The sequence below is a fragment of the Cinclus cinclus genome, chromosome 5, assembly GCF_963662255.1.
Source record: "Cinclus cinclus chromosome 5, bCinCin1.1, whole genome shotgun sequence".
Taxonomy (NCBI): Eukaryota; Metazoa; Chordata; class Aves; order Passeriformes; family Cinclidae; genus Cinclus; species Cinclus cinclus.
In genome coordinates this window covers 26,690,750-26,711,178 of record NC_085050.1, presented here as the reverse complement: position 1 = coordinate 26,711,178, position 20,429 = coordinate 26,690,750, and the positions used below count along the sequence as shown (strand labels likewise).

Below are 20,429 nucleotides of genomic sequence, written 5' to 3'. Positions count from 1 at the left end.
CATGTGTGATAAGCGTTACTGTTATGTTATTTTTAATCATTTAGCACTGGTGATATTCCACTGGTTTTAACTTTCTTTCCCATGTAAAAAGGAGTAGTGGGATGGTGTCATAGAAACATCCACAGAGACCTCTTCACTTGTGGTTTTTATAATTCAACAGTATGAAAGGTCAGAAAGCATCCCTTGTGGAGCAGGCTCTTGTGGAGAGGAGATAGGCATGATTAACCAATCTGTCCCGTGATCCATGGGAGACCACTGGAAGCAGAGAATAAGCTGTGCTGCAGCTATTATTTGAGGATGTGTAGGTTGATATGGATGAGCAAGGCTGTTTTGCTTGACATGTATGAACATCTCCTGCCAAGAGACTAAATTACATCAGAAATAAGTGCTCTGTATGAAAAGCACATGTTGCAACTCAGCCCTTTGCCAGGCAGGTTTTGCAGTGGGAGCAGAAATCCCAGGAGTTTGTTGTGGCTTGCCCTTGTCAGCTCCCAAAGGAGCGTCACCTCTGGTTCTGATTTAAACAGTTGGCCCATCTCTCCTTCAGGCATTACTACCTGATTTGTTTTTACAGCAGGAAGATGGCACTGCTGGAAAAAGGATGAATAAGATTATTTTTCAAATGCAGTGTGTATATACTGGTGTTTCCTTTTTTTGTTCTTGGTACTGCTGTGCGTTGCTATGCCTGGGGTTGCCACTGGGATCTGTTGAGGGGATACAGAATTGAAAGTGCCAGTTGCTGCTGCTTTGCTCCAACCCAGATTGTGATGGAAATATTGATGCTAATAATATTAGTAAATCAGCTTAGCTGTGCTGAGAAGGTTCTGCTGTGGATGCCCAGTAGTATCTACTGTGACCCATGTCATCCTTGTGCCTCCCTGTGTCAGCATGGACCCTGCCATTAGATTGGCAGAATCTTGCACATCTTACACAGCCCCCAGTGCTGGGGGAATGCTGTGTTCTCAACATCTGCTTTCTGCCTGTGTCGTGCTGTCATGGGTCAAGGATATGGCCAGACAAATGTACTTTCCTTGGTGCCATGTCTGTAAATTTTCTTACTGTCCATTTTTAGATGGCATTTAAATTTTGCATATCTTGAATTTTAGTGGATTGAATGTGTGCTGTTTCTAGCAAACGTGCTGCTTTCAGTGTCTGCCCTCAGAGGAGATTAAATTCCAGTACGTTTTTGTTTTATTCTTCCAAGGTATGAGTGTAATGAATTTGGACAGTAATGGTTGCTGCATTTCACTTTTTTTTGCTCTTTCCCCAGTAGCCTAAGTATCTGTAAGTTTGAAGGCACTTACAGTTATGGTCTTTGAGTTCAAAATAAATCAGAAGAGAAGAAATCAAAACAGGACACAGCATCTAATAAGATATATTGTATACGTATAAACTTGCACTTAATAGGTTGAGCTGAGAAAGCAAACAAATGCAGTCTTTCAGATCTGCCTTTTTATATAATCTAGGCTCAAATAATAGTGAAGTGACCCAAATGACCAAAAGAAATTCATGAGGGGAGGCCAAGACCGAGTAACCCCCTTCTGGAGCTTATGAGCTGTAATCCAGATATTAAAAAAAAACATTTGCTCCTGTTCCATTTACCTCACAACAAAATGTCATGTCCTGTCCTCTCCTGTCCTCTCCTCTCCTGCCAGCAGATGCTAAGTTATATGCTCCATATTTTTGCTAAGTCAGTTTTTGCAGAGAGGTTAACAGTCTCTTTCTTAGAGCTGAAATGCATTTCACAGATTTGCTTTTTGTTAAGGGCTGCTAATTGTTGCCATGATCTTCCTGTGCTATGTCTCCTCTGTTTTTCAAATCTCCAGCAAACAGAGGTTGACAACCAACACAAAAAATACCGTAGTGATTTTGTGCCCTGTGGTGCTTTTCAACTCCAAGAGAGCTCACGACAGTAAAAAGGGTTTAGCCTGTAATGAAAGTGTTTGATTTGTTTGCATGTTGGGTAAAAATAACAGTTTGCTCTTAAATAGGTGCTTATCTTTTTACAGTGTTATGTAAACTGTCTGACTACCTGCCAAGTATGGATTGGCTGCTTCTGCCCTATTTATCTTTTAAGAAAAGAGGCAGGTTTGAGTCTTTAAATAGGTTCTTCTGTGGGTTCTCTTGACAAGACTTGTAAAACTCATTTAGACTCTGTCATCACCAGTACCAGGCTGTGTTTTGGTTTCATTAGCCATTTTCCATGTGACTGCTCCCAGCTACACAAAATCTTGGTCTTTCTCTTGTTTCCTCTCAATTCCTGTTTTCTTTACACCTCTTCTCTTGCCTCTTGCCTCTTGCCTCTCCCACACTTCTGCCTCACTAGGTTCAGCCATACCAAATGATCAAGGTTACCAGGGAAATGTGGCTTTGAACACTGAATAGCATGACAGTAACATGTTTCCTCTGTCGGCTAAAGGAGAACTGAACTGGTTTAAAAATATTAGGTGCCCTTGGGTTGAACTGCAAATAGAGATCACCAACTGTAATTTCAAAACCACTTGAAGTTGGGAGGCTCAATCAATCCATTGATAGACACTTCTGTTAAGGCTGCACAAGCCATGTCCTCATTGTTGTAGTGGTGGCAAGACCCTGTCTGCATCCTTCTCATCTGTGTGATAGCGAAACAGTCAGTGAAAGGATGATTCACTTGAATGTTTCTCTTGTTGAAGGAGAGGAGAGAAACTGGCTGAGTTGATCTGCCAAGGACCTTTGTGGTTGACTCCAATGGTGCTGAAGACACCATGCCATGTGCTCTCTATTACCTTGCACAGTTACAGCACTGCAAAACTCTGAGCTGATTATGTTTCTTACTTTAAATTTGTGAATTAATGTTATGAGTAATGCATTGTGAATTTAAGCTGTAGAACTTAACTCCAGAAAAACATGTGGAGCTGAATGCTAAAGGCAAGGAAATCTTTATGGGTTGACCAGATTTGCTAAGACTCCCTTTACACTGCTTTCACTTCAGCAGTCTTGGTGAATTCTAAACATTTATCTGTTAGACTAAACATAGGTTAAGGCAGGCCATGGAAATAGCTCAGCTGAAGAGCTGACATCTAATCAGTTTTATCAACTGATCCTCTGCCTAGTTAAATTACCATCTGGACTGAAATTCTTAAAAGAGTTGCAAACTGTCCTATGAAACCTACTGCAAATGGTGAGAATAAAATAAGCCAAAAAAAAAAAAAAGGGGTCATAAGTTCTCTCCCTGTGTAATTCAATTCCTCTTGCTTAGTTGATTTGTTTAGTTCCAGAACCTTGCTCTAGTTGTTCTGTCTGCTACTCCAGTATCCAGACAGAGGCTGCTATGCAAGAAGTTATGAAAACAACCATATCAACCTGCTTGATTTTTACCTCAATTAACTTAGGTCTATACAGGTATTACTCCACTGACTTCAACAAATTACACTGTTGGATTTAGTTTGAATCAATTTGGAAGAAAGCAAGGTTTTGCATACATGGGAAAAATGCTTTCCACACCTATAGAGCAGAGAGATAGAATAGTAGGGATCCAAAACCACATTTTTGAGAAAGGAGCATCTAACCACACTAATTCACACCATGCACTCTTTAGCAGAAACACCAATTTTGAAAAGCAGAACATCCCTCGAGGGCATGTGGGAGAATGAGTTGAAACAATATAAATAACATGTCATGGACTCCAGCTTCTGCAGTCTTTGTGACAACCACTCCCTCCCTCAAAATATACACACCCCTGAGTGGGAGCTTTGTAAACCCTCAGACTGCACTTCTGTGCCTTGTGACAATAGTAGTTGGATGACAACAGATCTTTAAAAGCAGTGACTTTTCTCACACTTCTTTTTTTTTTCTTTTAAGTTTTTTAAAATTTATCTCCCTGCATTGGCAAACACAAATCCCGTGACTTTATCCCTGACCGGAAAGTCCCTTTGGAGAAGCATGTCTTCAGGAGAGTAGCAGGACTTGTGTTAAAACTGACCCACTGCTGAATAGTCAGATGTGCTGCTGAAGGGCCAGGGCGTGGAAAGGTGCCTGTTTGTCTCCAGCTCTGAAACTTGTAAATCTTTGTAAGGCCCACGCATGGAGCCACAGAAAGCTTCAAGGGGTTTAGGGGTAAACAGGCTTGCAGCCAGTCTTTCAAATTACTGAAGAAGCTGTACAGCATAGCTATAGGCTAAGGATTAATCCTGGTCCCCTCTCACCATCTCTCATTGACCACAGCGATGGGGATGAAGCAGGAATCAGTTTGATGTATCCATTTCACCTCAGTGTGCCAGGCATAGGGAAGCAGAGGGTTCAGGTTTGGTGGTTTTTTTCTGTTGTCTGAAGGGAAAGTCTGGGCTTACAGTTTCTTAATTCAAAATCTTCCATGTGATTCTTTTCCTCATGGAAAAAAATATCTCCTGGCAGTGCCTGAGAGTGGGGTGTGGTACCATGTGACACACCTTCCTCTGTCTGTCCCCATCCTCCTTCCTGGGCAGGCTGTGGATACAAAGGAGGACAGGAGAGAGTGCATGTCCATCTGACACCTGCTTTGGCTTGCTGTATGGGCATACACTGGCAGTACTTCAAAACAACTTTGAGATACTCTTTTGCCTCTGAAGGTGTGTGACTTTCTGCAGAACCCAGGAACAAAGAGAATGTGCTGTTTTCTCTGGGACAACTGGCCCAAGGGGGCAGACACGGGAAGAGAGCTAGAGTCATAGGTATTACCTGAAATCCTCCCGTGACATTCTGTAGATGTGGCTGTGACTGTGCAGGAGAGAGCTCATATAGGGTTATCTCTGCTGCAGCATCTACAGTGAGCCACAGCTATGCTCTCCTTTATCAGAGAAAAAGAGAAACTGGATGATAAGTAATTTTATAATTTACATGTCTGTTTTTCAAGTAGTGTTTGCTATTAGGAAAGTTAGTCAGGCCAGGGCTTCCTGAGCAACGTTTTTGAGAAAAGCTTATGACCATGTGAAGCATTATTCTGGAACCACCTATTATACTTTCTGATGATGACAACTCCCTCAGCACCTTTTTTCTTCCTCTCTGACATTTCCAAAAAGAGCAGCTGCACTGCTTACAGTCCCCTGTGCCAGGGAAGCAGTTGCTGATGTTTTCCTCCCCTCCCTTCTGGCTGCTTTGCAAAGAATGCTTCTTCCAGGTCTTCTAAAAAAGTCACATTGCAGAGAAATGATCCTTACCTTTGCAAGCCATTGGTGAGTTGTCAGGCTGGGCACAGAAGTTCAGGTGACTCATGATTCTGCGTCTTTTGCAACATATGGATGCAGTGACATATTTAGTAACGCATGATGTTCAAAGTCCCAAGCTCTTTTGTGCTTTTAGAAGGTGTTACTTTCATTCTTCTCTCTCCTTTTTACTAAACATTCCAAGGGAATGAAAGTGCTCTTTCTACAGTTAGGGCTTTGTGGTGATGCTTTAACTCTTAGTGCTTTCTGTGCTACAGTGGTTTAAAGAGCCAAATCCTGTGTAGTGGGAGACAGCGAATAAAAACCCATTATAAGCAAAAAAGACTTTTTATTACATATTAAACAAAGCAAACTTGGCAACTAGTTTTCAAGATGTTGCATACTGAGAGGTAGACCCTGGGTCTCTTTGAGACACGATGAAGCTTGAACGATGAAGCATTTGGCATCCAGAAGAAAGGGTGGTGAAGGAAGGGCAGGAATTATCCTGAAAGGGTGGTTTGAACATACAGAGAAGGCAATCCATAATAAAGTTAGTTGCGAAGTGACAATACTATTCTTATTCTAGGATAGCTTCTCTGGTGAATGCTCTCATTCTGGAAGGGGGATGTCTCTAGGGAAGCTATCTCAGATGTGTGTGTCTACACATACAATATACATAGCATGCCTGAGGTATCATTCCACAAGCACCACAGTAATCATGTACTTCCCTGTTCAGACAACTCCTAGGAAGCAGCCCCACCTCTGTAAACTGAATGCAGTTAACCTTTACGGAATACTTTGTGCTCCATTTTGGAAGTTCATCTTAATGCCAGTACCTAAGTATGCAGAAAACTCTGCAACACGGTGCTGTAGCATCTTCAATTAGCTTTTAAAGAAAAAGAAAATAATTTGCCACGAGGCGGTTCTGTTTACAATCCCTAATTGTTAGGTATTTATTTACCTTTCTTCTTCGTCCTTTTCTCTCTGTATTGCACTCTTGTAAACACACAGTGCTGAGTATCTGGCATTGCCCTTCAGGAAGCACACTTGCTTCAGGGCAGTAAAAGAAGCCTCTCAGAAGCTGAAGATAGGTAAATAGGTAAACTGCAAACCACTGGTCTGTTTTTCACGCTGTGAAAAATTACTGCAACAGGAACCCATGTCTCAATTTCTAATATAAATATTTAAATGCACTATGAATTTTGTTTAGTCTGCCTACCGACTTTTTTTTAATCCTCAGTGTCCATGTCAGACTGAGGTGGATATTTAGTAACCATTGGGAAACTTCTCATTGTATCTGTAAGATTTCTCTCTCTTATATGTCTTGTCAAGCCAGCTGCATTAACAGAGTGCCGTGGTTATATTTACATGAAGCAAGTAGGATTTGTTTGATGTATGTCTCAGTCAGGGCTGCAAACATATCCAATGCCCCCAGCATGGTGCTGTCCACTGGACACTAGTATACGTGTCCAGCTGAAGATCCTGTCTTTTGATGATGTTTTGGGTCACCTTGAGTGATGCCTTTGATATGAAAATTAGCAGATGATGAGCCATGGCATGATCATGCTGCTGGAAGTTAGATTGCCAGCTGCCTTCTGAAGGACCAGGGTCATCTCAGTTTTAAGAAGACAGATGCAATTATCCCCATCTCAGAGCTGATAATGAAATGACATCATTTCCAATGCCACCTTGGTTTTCCTTCAGGGAGTCCATCATTACTGCTAACAAGACCCAAGTCTACTTAAATTATGACGTTAACAAAATCACAGCCTGGGCTGGAACAGCCTCAGGCACAGAGGCTGTCTGAGTCACCCAGATGCCACAAACTGTCACACAGAATTCACGGTTTGGATTCAATTCAGGACAGGCTGTCACACAGCAGCCCCAACCCATTTTGTGGGAGCAGCAAGGTCAAGCAGGATGTTCCTTCTCCTAGGACAGCAAGAGCAAGGCCACTGTCCTGTGTTACCCAGGGAAGCATAATTGCAGCTCATGCTCGAGGTTCGGTACTCCAAACCTGCTGCTCAGGTTTTCCCACCATGTTCTAGGTGCCCAGCTGTACACATGATATTTATATTTTAAAACTGAAAGCAAGACCAGTCATTAGAGCTGGAATATTGAAATGTCCAAGGCGGCAGTGTTGTAAAAGGGAAAGGAAACTGCAGCCTCCTAAAGAACATTCCGTGCTTTTTTATTGTATTTCCAGTATACTAGTTGGATTAATACAAAAGTTAATGTGCTTTGTAACAGGACAGGAAGAAATGACCTCCTCTTATCCTGAAGGGGCTTTCTAAAAATGGAATAATTAAAGATAAAAAAGCAGTGAGAAAACATTGTTAATGGGGCCTACAGAGAAGCCAGAGAGGGACTCTGCCAGGGACTGTAGTGACAGGATAAGGAGTAACAGGTACAAATTGAAAGAAACAAAACCTAGGTTAGATGTAAGGAAGAAATTATTTACTATGAGGATGGTGAGACACTGGAACAGCTTGCCCAGGGAGGTTGTAGGTGTCAGCAGTTTTCAAGGACAGGATGGATGGATAAGGCCTTGAGCAACCTGGTCTAGTGAAAGGTGTCCCTTTCCATGGAAGGTGGGGTTGGGACTAGATGGTCTTTTAGATTAGTTCCAACTTCAACCATTCTATGTTCTTCTTTTATTTATACGATGCAAAAATAGCATGAAATTTGAGAGCATAGAAGTGACTAAGGAAGCCTAAAGAAACATGTAACATCTGTAAGCAAAGAAATGTGAAGGAGCAACAGCCTGAGAAAAATTGGTTTGAAGGAAGGTACAGAGCAAAACTTGTTTTCTCCTCCTACTTTTTTTCACAGGGAGTAATATTGTTCACTGGAACAACATCCCCAGGGATACAGTAGGTTTCCCATCAACTTAATTTTTCAAGATGCTTAAGTTTTATCACTTCAGATAAAAGTTTTATCACTTAAAGTTTTGGAGAGGATGCTAGATAATCTCATCTAGGCTTCCTCTCCCATGAAAGGTTGGACAAGATGATCTGTTGTGGGCCCTTCCAGTCTAAGCTCTTCTATGATTTTATGGTACTTTTCTTTGTCAGGGATATGTATTTTGTGTTGTTAGTAATATGGTACCCACTTCTGAAGGCATCTTTTGTCCTTTAGGGCTTTCAAGGTTGAATACTTGCTTGCACTCTAATTTGTGTTTTATTCATTGATTCACCAGTAATATCCTGGTGATCTGAGAAAATAATACAGAGCTTTTCAGGGAAGTTCTCAGCCTCTATCTGAGGCCTCTAAGGCCAGTTCTTCAGCTTCAGACTGGAGGTGGGCTTGCATGCCTTGATGGTATTGCCAGACTTTCCCTAAGATTCTGGCTGGACTAAGGAGAGTGTCTTTCCTATGAAACTCTCTCAAATTCAACTGAAAACCACAGCAGACTCTAAAGCAGGACTCAGTTTCTCCCTCTCTATACCAGTATCAGTTTTTCATTTGGATGCAGCATTGGTCTCTCTCTTTCTTAATTCACCTCTCTGAATAAGCTTCAGCAGGAGGAACAGAAATCAGCCTTATCCCAACTGAAGCCCTAGTGGTTAGAGCACTCCTGAAAACTGAGGTGTGAGGGTGTGAGCTCCTTCAGCCTCCCCTGCTAAGCAGGAACTGACAGTGGTCTGCATACAGCAGAAGGGAAGCCACACCACTGCTGTCTTGGGTGTTTTCCATGACATTGAACACAGCACTGCCTGTAGGTGCCTATGTGGGGAGAAGTGTGAGTGGATTGGGCTTTTTTCAGATTCAGGTAAAGGAATTCAGGTTAAAAGTATTTCTGATAGTTCTGTTACAAAAGTTTTCAAAAAATTTTTTTTCACAGTTTTTACAGCATAAGTGAGCATTTCCTACTATGTGAGCTTTCAGGAGACTATAAACAACATTCCAGCCATACTTGTGCTGTGGCTGGATTTGTACTTTCTGAAGCCCTTAAATATTTTTTCAATGTGTGTTTATTTTAATGGATGGGTGAAATATCTCACTGAAATATCTCATATTCAACTGGGTGGAACCCATAAAACACAAGCAGTGAAGATTTTTGCATGCCCAGTGGGTCTGGGGGGATTTGTTCTGAAAGCTGGCTTGTGATGTCCCTCTGATCCACCCTCTTCCAATCATACATGTGAAAGAGAAGACTGCAATGCAGTTTACTTATAGGGCTGATTTGGGGTCCTTGTTGAATATTAGACATCAGATCTAATAAGAATATGGGAAACATTTGTGACACCTTAAGGAGCTACTTAGTTGTACCAGCAGAAACATTTGCTTAACTCTCAGACAGACATCTGACAGGGATTTCTGTGGTTTTTCAACTGCTGAGGTGTGCTGAGACCCCCTTTTTTGTGACCTTCCCTATGAGGAAGCAAAGATGCGTTTAGAGCATGATATACATATCATACCAAGATGTATTAGCAATATAATTCAGATATTCATGCTGACCTAAAAGAGATCTTGTGCAACTTTTGAGTCACAGCAGTCGGAGGCAAGCACCACCACAGCTAGACCTGTGGATAGCTGTCCACAGCATGTTCTGGGAATAAGATGGTGTAAAGACAGTAGCTCCACTATTTCCTATAATTTCAAATGCCAGTGGAGAGCACAGTAGTAAACCCAAGCCTTGGGTTGAAAACATCTTGATACTGTACACAGTGTTCTCTTTTTATTATATCTAGGCACTTACGGGCACATGTTACTTCTTTTTGCCAATAGAAGCCTCACACCTGCTCCCAGTAGTGCTGGCTTGCTGAGTCTGTGACATAGCAGATATTGTAATTAGTTTTATTTTAAAAGCAAATGCATGCTAAGTATGTGTAAATACAAAGTTTCTGTCTGTCAGGCTTTTCTGTCTGTAGCTGCAAGAATTCGGGTTAAGCCGATCCTGTCAGTCTTGTTAAAAAACCAACCCCGCTTGTCCCATTGCAAACATATTTTGCTCACTGCATCATACAGTTTTTATAGCATAGGTGGGGATGGTAGGAGGGAAAGACAATGCTGCGATATTAAGTTCCAGGAGACTAGTTATACCTGTTGAATATAATCCAGTGATCAAAAGACTGAACAATCAACATGAAAAGCATATGAATCAATAGATTGAATGCTTATTCTTAACATTAATTATATGTGTACCTACATAATTTGAAAAAATGTAGTATACTGGATTGTGTGGTACTATGAGAAAGAGAATTGCAATGCCTCAAGAATTCCTTTGTCTTTGCAGTTGTTATTTTTGTCACAGATAACATGATTTTTGCAGCATTTTTTGAGTCTTTGTGTATATATGCTGTGACTTTCCTTAGGCTCATTAAGTTAATGTTCAAAATAAGGAATATTTTTAGTGATCCTGCTGCAGCTTCATTATATACGTTCTCAATTCATAATGTAAAAAAGTTGCATTATCCTTATTTTATTAGTAGGAGGCAAAATCAATGGTCAAGAGTGCTAGTTCTTTGAGTGGTCTTGGATGGACTTGAAAGGCAGCTATGAAGCTCAGAGCTGCTCATGCTCAGGTCTTATGCTGCTTTCTAAATACCCAACTGATACACATTACTTGTGCTTGCTCCCTCATGTACAACTTCTGTAGATAAAATAATGTACAAATGTTGCTAAGAATCTACATTTTCCATGAAGAAAATGCCCTAATTTGTGCTTTCTCATTTTCGTGTGGAAAAAACGTTCAAGTTTGACTCTTCTTTAAGTGGTAAAAGCTGAATCTTTAAAATTTGTTTTATAGGTAGCAATACAATTCTGAAAGGTGATGAAAGCACTTGGTAAAGTTTTCATCAAGCTCCACTTCTGCTGAAGTCAAGAGGAGTTTTTAGTACTTCAGGACTTTAGCACAGCACTTGGACAGGAACAGCGGGTTTAAATTATGTGTTATTTGTTGAACACTGTAAGTATCTCGAGCCATCAGCAAGGTTTATGGACTCTCACCAGCTCAAAACTGCTAGTCCCGTGTGTCTTGTTTTTCTCTCTTATTTTGCTCTGGATCTCCTAACCAAGTGCTCATAGGTTCCTTGTTGTGTCAGTACCTGAGCACCTACCAGGAATTAGAGATAGTGTGCTACCTCTGTTTTCCTTGCTTGTGTCAGCTGGTGTGAGTAGATTGCATGAGATATGTAGATCATTCTTCAGGAGCTTCAGTCTTTAATTAAGTTCAGTATAAATAAATACTGCTGTTTTGTATCATACAAAATCACTCTGGTACTGTACATCTGGCCCAGTATCTTCTCTGTGATGACAAATGTTTGTTTAGGAGTAACATAGGCGAATTAATTTGTTTGTAATCTAGGAGAAAATAGTGAATAATAGACTGACTGGAGTCTTCCACCCTGCTTAACTCCTCAGTTTTGTAGCTCCAGGTCTACTTGTGCTCTACAAGCATTGCATTTAAAGGCAGTATTGGAAAAGGTACAGGCTCTAGAAGCAACGCTAGGCTATGCCTTATGTGAGCAATGGGAACAGTCTGTTGATGCCTTTGTGTGTTCTCAGAGCATTTGTGACATGGACACGGGGGAAATGGGCACAGAAGGTGAAGCAAAAGCAATATTCACCAAGTCAATTGTGAATATTGGCTTCTCTAAAGAAGTAGTTATGTTAAGCAAAAGCAAGGTGTGCTAACTTGTAAAAAAAAGTTGAATTTCCAGCCTAGGTGCCGTCTTGCCCATCTCAGCTCTCTCTAGCAATTTACAGCTCCAGTCTCCTATATGTAAAACAGCTGAAATTTGTTGGATTGCTTTAAGACTAGAAGTTGAAATGATAATCCCACCTTGAACAAAAATCAGTACAGCTGTAGTTTCAAAATCATCAGTGACAAAGTAATGGCCTGAAAGAAGTGTCAGGAGAGAAAGAGAACATGATCTGGACCAACAATTTGTACTTAGTCCCAACAATAACTGGGATCATTGCACAATAATCCCAGCCATGATTTTTGTCCACAATTGCAGGCAACTAATATTGTTTTCCAACTTCTTCAGATTTCCTGTTCCCATGATAGATGCTAGATAGAATGGGCCCTTTAAAAGATTTCATAAGAGAAGCTCAAAATGGTGGTTGAAATACAACTTTCTGAGTTTTAAAGAGAAGGGGGGAAGAAATCTTAAACATGACTTCATGTTTGATGATACTTCGTTGGCATGCACATGAATTTGAAGCTCTACATTATATTTAAGATTAAAAATGTGTTCCAAGTTCTTTCAGCTCTCCTGAAAACTAGTAGGAAATATGGAGATCCCCCCCCCCTTTTATAGTATGAGCAGTCAAATATGAAATAGGTACTTGGTTTTCATTGAATGCTTGTTCAGTTTGTGCCTGACACCAAGTCTGCACAAATACATTTTGTTTGACAGCACCTTAGTGCAAAAGCAGTGTGAAAATGACAGCCCTTCCCTGGGGTCAGATCTTTACAGATAGGACAAAGCACAGTTTTAGGCTTTGTTAGTAAGGTAGTTTTCCAGAATTTATTGAATTGTGATGTCTTCATTAACACAAAAAGTGTGGAAAAAGCCCTTAGGAAACCATAAAGGGAATATGCAGAAATTATGAAACAATTAAATATGTGAGAAGTTTTCCTATCTTGTGGGAAAATATTTAAGCTAAATAGCTTAAAACAGTAAATGTTATGAGGACCCTTATAAATATTTAGAAATTAGTAATGCAGAAATACAGAACCACTAAGTCTGTTATGTGCTTTACTATAGCAAAGGCCTCTGGCTGACAATAGAGAGCAAACAGCATGAGAAAATCTCTCTGACAGCTAGACAGAGAAGCCATTTGCCTCTTCTTAGTTTCTATCATAGCCATCTCTGTGCTGACACCGAGAAGAGCAGTGTTTATGGAACTGTAGGAAGGACTTGCTGACCCTCAGCCCTCCAGAGGCAGCAGGGATCATGGCACAAGCCCATGCTGCCCTCCCAGCCAGCCCTGATGCCCCAGGTGTCAGGAAACTGTCTCTAAAAGGCCTTTGTTTGCAGGGTTATTGAAGTGAAAGAGCAGTAGTAACTGGGATCATTTCCCACTTAAGTGAAAAAATATGGATTCTTTTCCCCCGAAACAAGATGGCAAGTCTCTGACTGAGAGAACATCAGGGAGAGGATACCTGAGTGCATCAATGACAGGGTACAGAGTGCACAGAACAGCAGTGGCAAGCACCTGGAAATATTGCTGGCATTATGAAATTCAAGTGCAGGTGCAGACCAGCCTGTTTCTAGTTGCCTGCTTAGATATGGGTTTTGCAGCCTGTCTTTCAGCAAATGTTCACTGGAAACTGTAATCCAGAAATTTAAGCTTTGCTTTTTATACAGCTCATTCCTTCTTTATCAGTATTGAGTAAGGTTTAATGTAGGCAGGACCTTCCTAGCCATAGCTGATGATTACAGTAGCTTCAGGATTGTTCTTGACATGAGACAGTTCTTTATAAAAAGCAGGAAAGGCACACACATTTAAAAAAAACCAAAATCAGGTACTTTTGAAGCTTTTTTCTGTATGCAGCATTCACACAATAGTTAATCATTGCAGGAACTCAGAATTACCAAGGAAAAATAATTTCTGTGAAGTGCTGTGTTCCAGGATTGATTTCCCTATATAGCAGAAAAAGAAAAAAAATAAGAGAATTTTTGTACATAGGACCAGAATTCACAAAAGCTAGTTTTCTGGGCAAAAATGTTACAATGTCATCAGGTTCAAAGAGCAGCTGGGTAGGGGTCATCTTCACTGCCAAAGATATTGATGTCTCTGACCTCTTTAGCACCAGTGTGGTTGGACTGGATGGGAGATCATGTATTTGCTGCATTTTAGCTTATATCTCTAACATGGCATATAGTGGGAGTTCAGGTGCCTTGCTTCTTTTTTTTTTTTTTTTTTTTTGTATTTGGCTTCATTTCTTGAGTGCACTGTTGGCAAAAGTGAGATCAGAAGAGTTGGTGTTAGCCCTGTCTGACAACTGATCAAGTCACTTCCCTTCCTTGTGATGGATTTTCAGAAAACTTCAGAGTTTAGGTGCTTGGCCTGAAATCCATGTGGTTGGTGTTTGGGTTATGTTTGGACTACTGTCACTGCTAATTCACACATGGTATGAATGGTTCCTGTGGGGCAGGAATTATCAACATCTCTTGTGAGTCCACCTCTCCAATTAAACCCCATCTCTTCCTTTCTTCCCAGGCACAGCAGGAACCTCTCACCGGGGTCTCACAAGTGAGGTTATCACCACCTGTTTATCTAGGATTCTCCCTGTTGATCAGCTTTGGTTTCTCCATCATCCTTTCCACTGGATTAGTTTATGGGTGCTAGAGCATTCAGGGAGTTTGTGTAACAGGGGTATGATGCACGCTGTTGATACTTTGGACCCCGGCTTGTGTCAAAACCAAATTACACAGGGATGAGGCTGCTTGCAGTGTGACCATAGCTGAAACATAGTTGTCTACGCTGATCAGGGTTTAGCTTTGGAACGGCAATGACAGCCCATTATGCAGTATTTTCTTTTGATGGGCAATCTTAAGTGCTTTGTATACATTATTCTTAATTGCATTCCGACAATGTGTCCGCTGCTTCTGCACTAAAGGAAAACAGCTCCAAAATATGAATGGTGCTGGAAGTAAGGTTGAGAAAACACTACTGGAACTGGGCAGGAGAGGGTTTATTTGTAATCTGTTCAGTTTATTTTTGTCGGGCCTGGGTCACAACCACGGTGACTCTTCAGATTCACTTTTTTTACCATGCGCTAGCAGAGATTGATTGTGAAGTGACACAGAAGGCAGGGCATTTTTAACAGCACATGCATTATAAATCACATAATCATAGAACGGTTTGTGTTGGAAGTAACTGTAAAGATCATCTAGTTCCAGTCCCCCTGCCATGGGCAAACATATACATATATTTTTTACCTGTGGAATTGTTTTATTTATATCACTAGAAGAGAGAGGTGAAAAAAATCCATGCAGTTGTCCTTGCTTATGTTTTGGCTTTACATTTTTTCCCTATGTCAGCCTGGGTAATTTAAATCCTTGAGGTCAATCTTAGTTTCAGTTCTTCCTTTGCTGTGCAAGTCAGGGATGTTTCAAGGAGAACTCTCTTTTCAAAGCACAGTTTTAATTTGCATTTTAAATTACGTGGATTTGTTTCTGTTGGCCTTGACTTCAACTGAAGGTTGTTTTTACAAATGGTAGGACCAAGTTAAGGCAGCCACAGGGTTTTGGATCCCCTTGCTCTGGCTCATTGGATGTGCTGTTCCTGAAGCCTGGAGTGCAGTGTCTCTCAAGCGTGGAACAGGGTGCAGGGCAGAGATTGCCCTGTAGCTGCTAGTGTTGATACCAGCCAGAATTGCAGCCCTGGGTGAAATTTCAGCAGCCACCACTGCTCTCATACTGCCCAGCGGTTAGCTCATATGGCCAGAATTTCAGACTGCAGACATCTGCTTCATAGAAGAGGCTGTGCAAACAGAAGAGACAATTTTCTCAGTTTCCTGTATGCACCTAGTGACACTGCTTTAATGGCATGACCTGTATAACACCCATTATTCATGTCTGTTTATCTCTCTGGGCTTTGGCCTTCAAATTGTTTCAGTATCGCACGGCTGCACGGATGTACTCACTGTCCAGCGCGACTGAGAAGAAACATAAATCTGTAGTTCACCTTGGCCTGCAGACAGTGTTCAGTTCACTTTCTAACTGGCTACGTTAATCAGGTATCCCACTCTTCCAGCTGCAAATCAGGCATTGTGATTAATACTCACAATGAGAGAGCTAATTACTACTGGCATGTAGCTGTTTTATGTTACTCTCTTTTCTGGGAGCCAAATCCAACCATATGGAAAAATGTAGCTTAGACACTATAAATATGATTCCACTTAGACAGTCGTCTCTTCTGTTTTCTGTTATCACAGCAGTGTCAGCACAAGCAAAACAATGAAAGTGAAGAGATGCTGTTGCAAATTTTATTACAAGTTTGAGGTCTTGGGACTTTTTTTTTTCTTCTTCTTCAAGGATACTGTGTTAATCTGAAGAAAGAGGGTTTGATTTGTGTTCATTTATGCCTGCCACAATTAGTTAAGAAATAGCTTCAGTGATCATACTTGAAGAGCTCTGGTTCTTTAACTGTTTCTGGCAGAGCTAGAAAGATATGCTTTGTGCTTTGTATCATGACAACTTGTCTTCTTCAATAAGCCACATCTTAAACTGTGTCAGTCCTCTCTACATTCAAAGTAGCTGTCTTCTGTTCGTTGCTGTTGGAATGAAGCTGTTGACTCTGTGTCTGCAGTGCAGCTAGCAGCAGCAAGTGAGGATTTCCACAGAAAGGGAAGGCTGTAGCAGGGAACAGCAGATGGGCACCAGGCAGTGATGGAATCCAAATACCTAGGAATCTTTGGGCAGAGATGCTTCTGGTCTTCATACTGATCTTCATACAACCTACAGAGTAAAAAAAAAAAAAACATCTGTATTTGAGAACCCATTCACAAGGCTGATGTTCTAGTATCAGCCACTGAAATTTTACTGACATGGGAAAAATACAGGCAAATGAAATAAAATGAGGAGGAGTAGGAATATCTCATATTCTGAAGCTTTGCAAGAGTGCTGTAAAGCAGAGATTGTCTTCTGAGAACAGCAAACAGTGCTCCCCAAAGCCACTTCTTTATGTTGGGTTTTTAGACTATTTTTAAACTATTTTGTCAAGCATTCATAGGCTGGATTAGCAAATGTGGCTTTACTGAAAGAGGGAGATGTCAAGGATGGGTTTCCAAAACACTGGGTCAAAGAAGTTTAGTTGAGTAGAAAGAGGGAAAAGGCCTTTCTGCTTTTTCTTCCCATGAAATCTAAAGGAGAGCATCCTGCCATTGTTTAGGGTTCTGGGGCAGTGAGAAAATCTGGAAAGAAATAGAAAAATACCTCCTGCAATGGAGGCAGGAGAGCTCTTCCTTTCTTTTCATAGTTACTGTTGCCTTGCAATGGGTGCCTCAAACAGCTTTTCATTGGTCTTTTGAAGCAGTTGGGCAGCCTTCTCTTCCACAAGAATATTTTCTTCTGAGATGCTTCATTTTGCTTGTGAAAAGTTTCAGAAATAACTTCTCTTACAGACATTCCTATCCAAGACTTAAAGCATATGCATAACCCTTACGCACTTGCATCAATATGACAGAGTTTAGTTTGGGTATTTTTCCCCCCTTTCAGATAAAAGTTGTCAGAAGCAGCATAAGGTAAATTATGGTAAACCATAACCTACTGCCAAAAAATGATTCTAATTCAATTGTCTCATCAAATGTCAGTACCATGATAGAAATTAAACTGCTACTCTGAACCTGATACAGAGAGCTCCATGACATCTCCTCATATCATCTTTCTGTCTCAGGAGCTGCTTCCATAATCATTTCTCTTCCAAGTCTTCTGTTCAATGCACTATTTATTTTCATAACACTTAACCCACTAGCACTGTGTACTGTATGCATTATGCATTGCCTTCTGTGCATGCCATATATTGCGAAGAGCTTTCTATCCCTAAGGGTTTCTGCAGCTATTTCTGTGAGTTTGTCCTACAAGGCACTTTCATAAAAGTCATCAGTTAGCCTTTGCTATGAAGGAAGGGATAATAATAACTGAAAGTAGGCCAAGCTCATTAGATTATGATTAAAAGGCAGATTTTTCTTTTTTTAATGCACTGTATGTGGTTCTAGTGGGTGGGCGGTGGGCAGAAGTGGTGCTGGAGAAGTCACAAGTGCTGTGTCTTTGGTCACTCTGTCTTTTTTAGTTATTTCATAGTTTTAATTGAATACTGACTCATAAAGACTATAGTTTTAATTGAATACTGACTCATGAAGACTACAGTGACCTTTAATTTCACTCAAGTGACTTTCTTTCATGAGTCCTAAAAAAGAAATGCCATGCTTGGTCCTGCCTTTGCTGTCTAGGGTGAATCTAGAGCAGATAGTTGGAAGCTTAAGTTTGTTTCAAAGCAGGCTTGTAATTTGCCCCTTATAATGCTGTATCTTCAGCTCTTTTTGGAACATGTGTTTCTCCACTAGAAACAGTGGATTTGCCTCCAGAAGTAGTTTAGAGCCTTCCTTGAAGTCCCCAGGCTGGTGAAGTCTCAGGCTGGCCAAAGGACCTTGGCACGAGGACCTGGTCCCAGCCCCTTGGTGGGTGCTCTGCACTCCCTCCTTGACTCTGAGACAGTGGGACGTCCTATTCCCATTTGTACCTCTTCCTTCAAGACAATGACCTGCCTATTTTTTGTGTCTCAAATGAGCTGGAATAGCAGAATTGGCAACTTGATCTCTGTGGCTGAATTTGAAAAAAATTCATCAGATGCAGTTCAAGTAGTGAATGATCTGTACAGACATCATGTGGGGCATGGATTCCTGCAGCCCCCAGGTGTTCAGGTCCCACCTGCAGCCCTCCCTTTATCGTTTGCTCTGGTCTCCATAGACACAGTGCCATGCTCCACATGTGGCCTCCTTGGGGGCCAGGAGGGTTTTTCAGGAGGCAGGACTAGGTAAGGTACCTTTTATTTCACTAGCAGACCCAGAGAATCTATCAGGCCTCATCCTGCTCTCCTTCATCAACCAGAGGCAAGTAGGAAGTTACAGACTGTAGCCTCTGCCTTAATTAGCCACCTGCTATTCTTGTCCTCTTTCATTCACGGTAACTATTTATACCCGTAAGACTACGCACAAGGCTGAGGCTCTCTATTTTTCCTTGACCAGCAGCACTCTTCCCATGTAAGGCAGTAATTCACCTCCTCTGAAGCACACACTGGCATTTTTACCTCATGTTAATCATCCATATTTCACTCGTCACCATGATCACCACAACTCCAAGTGATTCCTTGCAAACAGATAATTTCCCTAAGCACTCAGCATTTAAACACAACTTGCTATCATGTCTCTCTTTCCCTCCCTTCTTAGATGTAAAGGAGCATCCCACTATGGCCTTACCAAGGAACGGAAGAGGCGTTCCCAGGACTGCTCTCCAGACCATGGCTCCAGCTTAGCAGTGGCTTCCCTGGGCCCTGAGCTCTCAGCAGCTGCAGCCATCGCCTTAATGACAGATGAGCCAGGGCTGGTGAACCCAGCCTTCAGCCCCACCTCAGAGGACAGCCAGCTGGGGAGCAGCCCCGGAGACCTGCACCGCAGCAACCGCAACAGAAGTAAGAGCCTGGGAGCCCCTTGCAACATTCATTTTTCTGTTAAATATATGTCACTGGAGGATTAAAACAAATAAAATAAAAAAAGGGGTGGGCGAAGTGAAAACTTTCATTTTACATGGTTTATCAAATTGTGCACTCTGTGACCCAATAGATTTGACGTGAAAAAATATATTTGGCCAGGGGCAGCGTCAAGCTGAAGATGGACTAGCTGTATACATGTAAACTGCAAATCTTTAGAAAGATTAATTAGGTAAGTCAGATCAGTTGGAAGATTATATGTTACGCGTAATTGGCTGGGGAGGTGGTGTAGCTGGATAATGTGTCTCCACTATGTCTTGGTGGCCCAAGTAATCCCCATAGACATGGGCACCTACCCAAAATCCTGTTGGGAACTGTGTTTCACATATGCCAAGTATTTTCAGGGGGAAAAAAAGCCCTTAAGAATTGCCTGAGGAGCTTGAGGGACATCTGCTAGCTTCTTGGGAAGGTTCAGTTCAGAGGAGTGGGTCCTGCTGAATTAACAACAGTCAGGGACAAGCTGTATCAGGAAACTGCCTTGGTCTTTTACCTTGTAACACTGCACCTGTCTCTGATGAGTGCCATGTTTGGAAAACATGGTCTGACCAAAGCCAGTGTTAATGAAGAGTTCAAAGCATGTATTTGAGGATTCTGAAGCTAAAATGGAAAGCCCACCTTGTGTGTCATGAGTGGCATGTTGGGAAAATGGATAAAGGGATGAGGAAATTCTAGGAAATGAGAAGCATTATCCTTTTGTTGTGCCAGGATTTGGAGAGGTGAGGAAAGGAAGGGTGCAAGAAGAGAGCACCAGAATCTCAATAAATTCTGTCAGTTTTATTGCGTGTAGAGGCCACAGTCTGGTTTGAGGGAATGTTGTATTATTAGATTACAGTATTTGGCTAGCATGCAGAGCTGGAACAGACAGAACAGCAACAGACATGAAGATATCTTTTACAGGATAGAAAAGAGTGACATGCTTTGAAAGTATTATGACTTCTCTTTTGTATTGCCCTGCTTGAGTCAGAATATGTGACTTTTTGATCTCTCCGACCTGATAGTATTTGCATTTTTTGACGTGAAATACTTGGCAGTCATTGGTGG

General features: G+C 41.4%; 1 protein-coding gene across 2 annotated transcripts in view; it reads left to right on the top strand.

Moving 5' to 3' along the window:
* Positions 1-20,429, top strand: part of LNX1 (ligand of numb-protein X 1) — a 64,799-nt gene that overhangs the window by 12,282 nt on the left and 32,088 nt on the right. For both annotated transcript variants that reach the window (XM_062493514.1, XM_062493515.1), the window contains exon 2: positions 19,069-19,310. In XM_062493514.1, coding sequence (XP_062349498.1) covers positions 19,069-19,310 — 242 coding nt within the window. The remainder of the gene's footprint in view (positions 1-19,068; positions 19,311-20,429) is intronic.